The 10925-nt window shown below is 38.3% G+C and overlaps 1 protein-coding gene across 1 annotated transcript; it reads right to left on the bottom strand.

Annotated features, from left to right (window-relative positions):
• Positions 1 to 312: 312 nt before the first annotated feature.
• Positions 313 to 8196, bottom strand: LOC103947037 (putative 1-phosphatidylinositol-3-phosphate 5-kinase FAB1C). The gene is made up of 12 exons (XM_018647429.2): positions 7576 to 8196; positions 6576 to 7468; positions 5595 to 6389; positions 5345 to 5498; positions 4867 to 5211; positions 3985 to 4737; positions 3559 to 3890; positions 3350 to 3476; positions 3061 to 3225; positions 1502 to 2935; positions 1114 to 1380; positions 313 to 914 (listed from the first exon to the last, which is right to left on the bottom strand). The coding sequence occupies exons 2-12, from the start codon at positions 7133 to 7135 to the stop codon at positions 660 to 662; spliced, it is 5187 nt and encodes a 1728-aa protein (XP_018502945.2). The 5' UTR covers positions 7136 to 7468; positions 7576 to 8196; the 3' UTR covers positions 313 to 659.
• Positions 8197 to 10925: the final 2729 nt, after the last annotated feature.

The following is a 10925-nucleotide window of genomic DNA, read 5'->3' as shown; positions in this document are numbered from 1 at the left end:
TTTAAAATAAGAAGAGTTTCAAAACTATTAAAGTAACAAAAAAAAAGAGTTCGTTTTGCAGCTATTTTAAGAATTCCTAAAACCAAAAGTAATTTTCAAGGTTTCTTATCCAAAGGATTATGTTTAGCATTAGCTCAATAATAACAAGCTAATTAAAACAAATTATTAAGTACCTGATAATACACACACATGCGACCTTTATTTTTTATATTTAAAAGTACGATATCAAACAAATAGCATTACAAATACATATTATTGTTCAAGAAATTTCATCCGCTAATGTTTTAATTAAAGAATTATAATTCAAGAGACTGATAAAAATTTGATATTTTACTGATGAAGCACGTGGACAGAAATCCATGGTATCAAAGTTAAATTTACATTTGTCTACTTTTACATCGCATGGCTAAATAGTAAAAATCCTACATTGTTGGTAACTTCGACATACAAAATAACAAGAGTTACCAACACTTCACAATTACAGCGGGTAACAAATCTCATTTGGGTTAATTCAACTCTGCCCCCATATACAAAAGAAAGGGGAAGAAGAAGAAGAAGATGGAGGGGTTTCCCTCCTCTCCGTTTTATCAGAAGTAACAATTCCCCTGCAGGACTTATTAGCGAACACATCTTTTGTGAACAAAAAAGAATGCTGTGTTTCATGACGACAATTGATCCGGCACGGTGAGAAAATACGTGGTCATCGCCTTCCTGAATCGTTTCTTGTATTGCTTGGGGGAAATAATAGTCGGAGCAGCATTCTTCGGACCACCAAGTATCCCGGATGCCTTTACCCATGTCTCCAAATGCTTGTCCCATGTATATTGTCTCATGAAATCTATGATCCCCAAGACCAGCTCCTTCCGCTCATCGTCCACCCCAACCAGCAGTGAGTAGTCCATTACATCGACAGACTGGAGAGGCATTGGCCGAAATTAATAGCCTTATTGTTCGTACCAGTTTGATAAAAGTAAACAAGTGCTACTGTAGTTTATTTAAACTCGAATTACAAATATGCATTATAAAAGGCATCGATGATCTAATGATCGTGAGAAAATTTTAACATTTATCATTAGAAGTAAGAAAAAAAAGAGGAAGGGGGCCAAGGCATACCGCTAAAAACGACGTATCATTCCAAATAGCCCTTTCCAGGCTTCTCTTTGCTTTGCTTCCAAGAAACATGGGTTGTGTACGTAATGATTCCAACAGATTCATATCTAACAGTACTTTGTCTCCCCCCGTTGTATCAGAATTATAACGGGATCGAGTAGATCCCTTGAGATCATATACCCTTGAAATATTTCTTTTGAAGAACAGGTTCTCCATCACCATCAAATCCATTTTAGTTTCCTTCCCACCTTTAAGATGTTTAACAGTGACCTGCCAATACACCAGTATAATAAGATCACACAAATTTTTAAGCTACTACTCGCTACTGACCCGCACAGACATAAACAAAATACAAAAAACAAAAAAAAATGAAGAATCAAAGCCGCCTTACCTGATATATACCAAGAACCTTGGCAAGACAAGTTGGGCTTCCTGAGCTAAGGGAACCTGTCAAATATTTAAAGTACTCAGGTGCAAATTCCTGAAAGGATTCCAATTCCGTCTTTGTGACTTGTTTTATGATGAATCTATCATCCAGAGATTTAGCAAAATACACATTGCTCTTTCCCCCCTGTGCACTCCACCTCTTGCAGCGGCTCAAAGATCGTACAAAATCCACTTCACTGGGGCAGCACTTTTTCCTAAGAGAGTCAAACTGCTCTGCAAAATAACACGTCACAGAAAATTTCACTTTTCCTACCCCATTTGAGGACTCGTCCCCAAAAGAAATCCTCAGATGTGGAGATCTTTTGGCATCGGCAAACAGGTTACCCATGGAAGCTGAAGTATCTTCAGATCCATAAGGGATATAATCCAAGTCCATAGAGCCAAAAGACTGCCAGGGTGAAAAGATAGAAGCCGTAGAATCTTCTTTTAAGCTTTCACGAATACTCCAGCCTGCCTGATGCTCATTCAAATTATCAGCAACCCAATCATCATAATCCTTGGAACTAAGGGCATATGAGATTATGCTAGTGGGCTCGCTATCATAAACACCAACAACTATGTCATTGTTGCTTGTCTGGGAAAGCAGCAACCGAACCCCATCAGCTATTTGAGATGCAGAGGAGACAAACGAGGGTGTGGAATTGAGTATCGAATCCAACTTCTGTGCCTCTAGAGGCAATGCCTGGGAAAGAGTCCTTCTGACTCTAGAAACAGGATCTCTCACCATACTCCTATAATCTCCAGAAGCATGGAATGATCTAAGCGTCGACAAATGCAATGAAGAAGGGGAAAATCCCTTCCTAAATCTTAGTACAGAATCAAAAGACTGAACTCTCACTGGCGACATTAACCTCTTAAAAGGAGGATCATCACTTTGCCTAGTATGCATGACAGCACCAGCTTGAAGTTCTGTCAAATGTGATGCATCAAGAGGTTGAGCTTTCACCAGAAGTTGATCTGTTCCAGTCCATGCAGAATCTATTCTCTCGGACAGTGTAGATTTAAGGGAGGACAAGCCTTCACAGGATGTCTGACCAACAATTTCCTTATCTGAGTGGCTATAGTGACATGATATGTCTTCAGAAGGCACTTGAAATTTTGAAGAATCAGATACATTATCTTCAGAGCCATAGTCAAGGCTGCCATCCTTGCCAGATGGACCACTTATCAACTCTTGCAGGTGGGCAAAAGATACAACCCCATCAGTAGCCATGGAAACAGGATTCCTTTTAAGCAGCGAGTCCAATGAATAAAGCTGGCGATCCCAAACATGAGAACCAATTAAAAGAGAACGTCTCAAGCGATTTAGCTCCAGAATGTCGGAAACAGGCATTTGGCCTGGTTCTGACGTCTCCACAAAAGCAGGTTGCAGAAAACCCTATTGAGAAAGCAAGTAGACTAGATTAGAAAAACACAGATTCCAGAAGGCATAAACATGAACCATGGACCAGTAAACATGTGATACCAATCGCAGTCACATGTGATAATCAATTTTGCACTTACAATGTAGTCGTTTCTTTCCTTCTTAAGCAGATCTTTCAGCTCCATAATGTGGTTCTGTAACTCAATTGTACCTGACATTTGATGTCCAAAGGATCTATTTTTCTCCTCCATGCAGTCAAGTGCATCAGAAACCTCTGCATATATGGTTTCCATTTTTCCCATAAGCTGCATAACAATCCAGGTCATTAGAATTGAGCTCTCATAAACTTCCAACAGTTATAAAACTAGTTCACCATTCACCACCAATCAATCAAATATTTGAGAATTAGATTAAAATTCTTAAAAAAACCTCTGTTGCCTCTTGTCTGATCCACTCTGGTTGAACTTGGCCATTGAATTCAAGCACTGAAGGGGGCAAATGGACAGAAAGAATATCAATTGGGGAATATCGGAAGGACGCAACCATGCTCCCAAACCTGTAATACAAGTCAATTTGTTAAACTAAGAGCATTTAGCACACTAAAAAGTAAATAAAACTCCAAATCTATTAGTACTTACCCATAGTAACGGAGACAATCCCGTTGTAATGAATGGCCACAAGTAGCAACACGATTCGCAGTTGCATGGTTTGAAAAGCTCAGTTCCAAGAACTTTCCAAAAGAAAGCCCCCATGCAGCATCTGACATTACTACTCTCCTTGTTGCTGGTGGAACTCCATCAATATGGGCACACCTTAAACACCGGTGCCACATCCATATTTTACCATCTCTCTCCCCAGGTAGCTTTAGTGAAGGAAGGCGTCTAACATTAATGGTAAGGTTTCCTTGCTGATGGGTGTAACATAGAACATGCGCCTCCGCTGGCTCTTTACAAGTTCGACACGAAGACGTCTGCCAATTACAAAGCTTATTATTAACTTTAATTCCATTTCATGATCAGTAAAACAAATTAAGGAGGGGATCAAGTAAAGTAACAATGAATTACCTGATCAAATAGGTCATCACGAAGATATCTTCCCAGTGGTTTATCAAAGCAACCATAGAATTTTATGCGCAGAAGTCGGGAGCGTTCACAAACAGTTCCTTTCAGTACACAATGGCTTGAGAAGGATACCAATATGCTCTGATGAGTGTCAGCAGAAGAGAAGTACTCGCTTGAAACTTCGTTGTGATCAATCCTTTCAGAGTTTGTCAACTCATTATCCTCATGCTGACTCCAGTCATGAGGCAAACTTTCTTGCAACTCTGGTTGGGAGACATATTTTGTTTCAGAAGAATGGACAGTGACTCCATTTATATCCTTGTATTGATAAGAAGATCCCAAAAACACATTATTTCCTATATCATCAGTGTAAGCATCAGAAGATGTGTTTCCAACCACACAGTCAACAGAACCATTAGACACAGGTAAATCAAGTCCAGGATCAAGATGCCCAGGCAAAGATTCTAATCCTTCAATTTCCGGCTTCAGACCCAAAATGTTATCATCTTGAGCAGAAGCAAAAGTTACAGCCCGGGAATTGTTCAAAGCAAGAGAATTAGGGACTACTGAAATTGCATCAGCTGTTGTCCTGTCTGGTATGGTAATTGAGTGTCTCAGCGGTGTCTTGGGCAGAGTAGCACCCTCATCAGCAAGGAAGGATGTTTCAAGGGATAAATGGTAAGCTGCAAAAACTGCATACTGGACAACATGCTTGATCTTCTTTAGTTCTTCAACACACACACCCTTCAGCAGAACCTAAAACAGAAACTGACAAGATTAGAGACCACCCCACCAGGCTCTAAATTACAATGAGCATAATCAAATAAACAGCAGATACTCAAATTGTAAAAGAAACAACAAAATGCTGTATATGGAAAACATTACAGTGCAGCAAAGACGCCTTGGACACCCTTCAAAAAACATCAGGGTTTTCAGTGGTTTCTTGTTAAACTGATTGGCGGGCTCATGCTGTTCAGTAATTTTTTCTAACCGGAACAATTCACAATGTCCCAAACGGGTCTTAGGGATATCGTCAATTGATGGAGTAATAAGTGCACCAGTACACTGGGCTATGCGCTCCAATACTGGCCTTTTGACATTCAATACTAATGATATTTCCTTTTCCAGCAGGCAGTCCTGAGCATACGAAGATACACTTTTCTCTACCAGCAGAACATTGGGGCGAAGAGCCTCTATCTTTGAGATAATCATCCTAAGATGATCGTTTTCCTGTCAGAAAAAAAAAAGAGTACGAAATAAATCAGTTATAAGGAGTTTTACGTTACAAAAAATTGTTACCATTCATCAGAGAGAGAGAGAGAGAGAGAGAAATCTGTTGAATTGGAAAGAAGAAAAAACAGACCTGATGTAGCAATGTGTCAAAAGATGCCAACTGGTTTGGAATTTTCTGATACTCAAGTGCTCCCCCTAAAATAAGTAATTTAGGATTTTTGTACTGTGAGGTCATGCGCTTGTGCCTTATATTCTTTGTACAAACTACTCCTTTTATAAGGGTACTGCACAAATCCAAAATTCATAAATTAAAAGATATAAATACGTCTCTAACTTGGAGATATGCAAAACATCATGTAAAAATGTCAAGGAAATCATACCTGTCACTTGGACTTCCTGATGCAACACATTTAACTTTCACATAATCACCAGGATCCATACTGCCTCCCCTGCTAGTATCTGGTTTAACAAACTTTGCCGCTTGCCACGCAATTGTTGTAACTATGTCAAGCCAGTCCTCATCTCCATCCCCTTTACCAATGAAACCCTCACCTTGTAACAGTTGTGATACAAGAGCTCTAAAATGCCCCTGTACCACAGCTCTAAGTGGTTCCTTGTTACCCTCATTTTGTTTCTCCTTTGCAGGAAACATGCTCGAGAGGCTACTGCTTGATGAAAACACTGCACCCGAATCTCCAACGTCATCATCTTCATCATCATAAGAAAAGAAATTACTCTCTGCCTCGTCATTCTCATCATCAGGCGGAGGGGGATACCAGATGAGACCATTGTTTTCAAAATCCAGTGGCCTGTGTGACTTCTCATATTGACTACCGATAACTGATGGGTCATCAGAGCAATCATCAGTAATATCTGGATCCTCAGTCCCTCTCTCAGGCCTTTTTAAAACGGCCATAGTCTGTTGACCAAAGGGACCATCATTCTGAGACACAAGGATTCCATCCCGTCCCTGCTGTACAGAATGCCCAACTCTACTAGAAGTATAATAAATTCTAGACGGGCAATCAAAATGATTGGATCCCAGTGACCTTGAACTGTAAAACTCGTTTCTAGAACTAACACTACTTATATCTATGTCCAAATTGTCATCACAATATTCACTTAAAGGACTGCCAAAGTTCTTTCCAGAATCCTCTGCCTCCTCCTCGTCACTCCTACATTACAAAACAGAGAATTAATGGAAGGATATGTGGACATGGAACAAAAAAAATATATTCAACGTTTGAATAGTATAGCAGTTGAAGAGATTAGTTATATGCAAGAAATCCAATTAAACAAATTATATAAACCTTTTATAACTGCATCATGATGCACAACATGCTATCTGAATGAAAGCATACCTGCTAATAGACTGACGAACAGATATTGGAGATGGGTGAGAACTAAACGAGGTCATACTCCTCTCAGCATGGGGTGAATAACCGCAATCATGGGCTTCTAAAATCTTTGAGAAATGATCACCGCGAATGGATTCATCATTATCCGCATAACACTTGACTGTTTCGCCACTACAGCAGGGGGATGGTGGTTCAGGGCTTTCTCGGGGAGAGGCAGACGGATGCACTTTCTCACTATTCTTCCTTCCACCTTCCTTCCTTAATCTAGCCAACGAACAAAACTTGCAGAACTTAATACCACTCTCTCCAACCTCACCACTGATCTCGATGCCATCCCACTCAGAGCCCTGAATACACTTTCCACAAATCCATCTGCCACAGCTCTGGCAGTGATATCTAGGACCAATACCGGTGGTGTTTGTATTGCAATCACAACACATCTTGCAACCGTTACTAGGCATATCAAACTCACAAGACAAAACCCGCAAAACGCTCGATCCTCCAGAAATCCAAGACCTGACTTTGTATATTAGATCTAGTAGTGAACGATCAGGTATTCCCATAGAATGGCAACAACCCAACAAAGAACAAGGAAGCCGCAGCTCTTCCTCCTCCTCCTCCTCCTCAAAGCTAAATTCTTTTTCTTCTTCTAAATTTCAGTATAATCAACAAATAAAAATAAAATCCCCCACAATAAAAATGGTGGGTGAATTGGAATAAAAGGTATTTATTTTCTTTCTTTTTATATGATTTTGTTTCCCTTTTCTCTTATTTCCTCTTTTTGCAAAAATTTGGAACGAAAACAGAAGGCAAATCATCCTCCTCCTCTTCCTCCTCCAAGAATCACACAAAACAATATCACAGGAGGAAATCAGACGGCTCACGATGCACAAAATCTGACAATATTTACAGCAAAAATAACATCAATAACGAAAGTGCTTAAAAATTAAGCAGTAGCAGCAGCAACAACTTGAAGAAACTTAAACAGTAAAGAAACCCTAACCGATTTCAGAGTCTTCAAGAATGCATCCGGCGATCGATTGGAGCGTATCCTGGCGATTCAATAGGAGCAGCTGCAAGTCCACGAGTCCAAGCAGAATGAAAAAGCATAAGAAATCCAAGAGATATGGAAGCAAACGGCAGCATAGGACGAGATGAAGAGTGCAATACGACGACGTATGAGCAAAGCAAAAGCAGATGAAGAACCAGAAGTCTGTATGTAGAGAGAGAGAAAAGAGGAGAGAGATTGAAGCAATTAAATGCTAGGAAGAATGAGGATCAAAAGGAGGAAAAGGAGGAGTACGGAGAAGGTTCCTTTTCTGCCGGAATCGACTGGCATCTCAAGAAACGCATTTGCCTGTCTCTCACTTCTTGTTCTTCCTCCGCTTCTTCTACCGCCACGGCCGCCGCCGCCTGCAACTGCATCAACACTTGTTCTTCTCTTCTGTATCATCTTTTATTTTGCTGCTTTCAATTCATTTCGTTTCTTTTTCTTTTCAATTCTTTTCTGTTTTTCGATTTTCTTCCTTGTTTCTGTCTCTTTTCTTTTCCTTCCCACGCACCCCAGCTGCTTATTGCTACTAAAATATTGCTTTTCGGAAGGCACTTTCTCGCTCTCATCTCCTTTTCCATTTCTTATTTATTTTTTTTTAATAATCTCCACTCTTGACCTAATCATTACCTGCTTGTCACAAAAATGATTAAAAACGTTATTTATTTATTTATTTATTAAACTCATTGTAAAACGCTTATGTATTTGCTTAAATTTTTAAATCAAATGATTTACACATTAATAATATAATTATTACTTAAATGTTAATTAATGTGTTTATTTTTTATTTATGACATATTATTTGGATTTTGAATTTGATCTTTTTAGTATTACTCATAATTGTTTATTGTCTTTATCATGATTTAAAAATTATATCTACAAAATTGTTGATTGATTTAATACGTTGATTAAACCTCTAAATTAAACGATTATTTTATCTTTAAACGAAGACAAATAGAATGAACAATTATAACTATGGTGTTTGGATGATAAAGATTCGGTAATGGAACGTAAAGAAAAAGGAAATCCCTATGAGAGGGGGGCGCTTAATAAATTGGATGCGTTGGATTTTTAAGGGCATGTTATTTTCTTTTTGTAAATTTATTTTCTTTATCAAACGCCCTAATTTTGGCGTCTGCGTCACGCGCTACCCGACAGCATCTAGAACTTCCATTCACATTTCACCACCATCTGGGCAAGGGATGGGCCGATGGTGGTTCGGTGGGTCAGGTTTCACGGGTTTTCTGTGACCCGAATACTTATATTCCTTCACTAACAAAGGCTTCTCGATTTTATAAGGTTGACCCGGCATCTTGGGTACCAAGTGGTAGTGGGGATGCGTAATGAATAATGTGACTAACGTTAATGACAGATGGGGATCATAATTAGCCTTGAACAAGTATTACTTAAATTAACGAAGCTATCAGTTCAAGGAAAGAGATTAATTTGACAAAAAATATTCTCAATTTAATAGAAATTTCTCACATAAAGAGCAAAATGATTGATGATAGATAATCTCTTTATCGGTTTTAAATCTTAAAAACTAATATAAGGAGTTATGCCAATCTCGGAAACTATTTTGGATAAAAAGTCCTTTTACTTGTACAATTTGTGATTGATCTTCGTTGTTGATGCATATAGGACATGCAATATCAATGATCATAATCAACTCGTGTTTACAGTACATCGCATATAACTAATCGGTATTATTTAAAGGGAATTATTATTAGTACTCTAAAAATATCATTCTACCCTCCTCACAAGTGTATTTTTCTTTCTAATTATAGAAAGTTTGGAGTGCCAAATGAGATTTTTGGAATGCTAATAACAATTATCTATTTAAATCTCTATAAGCAAAAACTCAAATGCCTTACACATAGAGAAATTTTTCATGCATCATAATATAAGTGAAAATATAAATATATTATTCACTGCTCTTTTATTTATATAATGATACGTAGTGTATTGCTTGTATTTCAAGTACACTGAAACTCCCTTCGACCCATGCATGTCCGTGCACAAAAGTGAGATGCCAATTGGCATGTCCCCTGCAATAGCCAGCAGCAGGTGACGGGAACTTGGTAAGCATTGCATTTGGTGCGAAGCCGACATCTGCCAAAGTGTTTTGTGCTGCCGAAGAAGGAAGATGAAGCTTCTCCTTTTCTCCTTGGCGTTTTCTTTGGGTGGATTATAGTTTTTCCAATGCCCATCCTTCCCCCACCCTTTTTTCTTGACCAAATTGGAATATATTCTCTTAAAAATATGCTCACAGCCCTATAAAGTTGCATCATTCCTACATAAAAAAAACAGAGTCAGTGATGGATTGGATAAGAGAACAGAGGGATGTATAAGCCGACCCTGGCCAATTTTCCTTCATCATCATCATCATTGGTGACTCATGTCCATGTCGACTTGTTACTTTGTTTGATTAATTACTTTTTTTTTGCTTCTTTTTTTTCGGAAAAGGATACGATTAGGCCTTAACCGCTCTCCTTTGGTCTTTTTCTAATGCTTTGTCAAATTAGGGTCACTAAAGGCTTACAATTCGTTTCCTCTACGTCTAAGAAACCCTAAAGTGAAAAAGAGGAAAGAAAAAGTAAGTAAATGGTCAGCTGAATTAGCGACATCTTGTTTTTATTCAACTAGAAAATATTATAAATTTGACAAACGCAGATATGAGAACAATACACACACACACACACATAAGTTAGATAATAAGTTGTGAATCATTGTGACTTGTTATGACATGTGAGTTTAATTTTTCAATATTTTTGAAACTATCATATCGTTTATCAAGAGAAAAATATATATAAATAAAACCCCACATTAACCCATGAAAAGAATATATTTTTGCCCACACCATCAAGTTGATGGTGATACTCATTCACCCTATTCATCATATCAGAATTTGAAAATTTCAGATCTATATAGTGGATAGACACGAATCTCAAATTTTAAATTCATGCTCATAAATAAAGTAGATGATAAATAAAGTGGTGAACAAAAAATTTACCCACTTTGAAAGCCCTTTCGTTCCCCGCTCTATTTTGGTAACCCCCAAAGTCAATATAACCATGAAAGTAATGCATGCATTAGAAAAATAAATAATTAGGGCGTGCACTAAATTAGGTTTAATTTACAATGCATAAGGGCACGAATTGGGTGTAAAAAGAACAATATAGTAGCATTTTCAGGCATGACGTTAACATACTCTAGGCGTGACATCACCCACCCTAAAAAACCCATATTAGCCGATTGAGGATCCTCTTTGTGAGGATCTTGGAAATCCTCAAATCATGTCC

The sequence above is a fragment of a genome, unplaced genomic scaffold, assembly GCF_019419815.1.
Source record: "Pyrus x bretschneideri cultivar Hongxiangsu unplaced genomic scaffold, Pyrus_bretschneideri_v1 Contig63, whole genome shotgun sequence".
In the NCBI taxonomy this organism is placed as follows: Eukaryota; Viridiplantae; Streptophyta; class Magnoliopsida; order Rosales; family Rosaceae; genus Pyrus; species Pyrus x bretschneideri.
This window is presented reverse-complemented; position numbering and strand designations above follow the sequence as displayed.

Excerpts from the sequence above, each read along its gene's own strand:
- LOC103947037 (XM_018647429.2), bottom strand. The coding sequence starts at position 7,135 with ATGGGAATACCTGATCGTTCACTACTAGATCTAATATACAAAGTCAGG. Across the intron at positions 3,226-3,349 it reads TCAGACAAGAGGCAACAGAG|CTTATGGGAAAAATGGAAAC; the intron begins GTTTTTTTAAGA and ends ATTGTTATGCAG. Across the intron at positions 1,381-1,501 it reads AGGTTCTTGGTATATATCAG|GTCACTGTTAAACATCTTAA; the intron begins GTAAGGCGGCTT and ends GTGTATTGGCAG.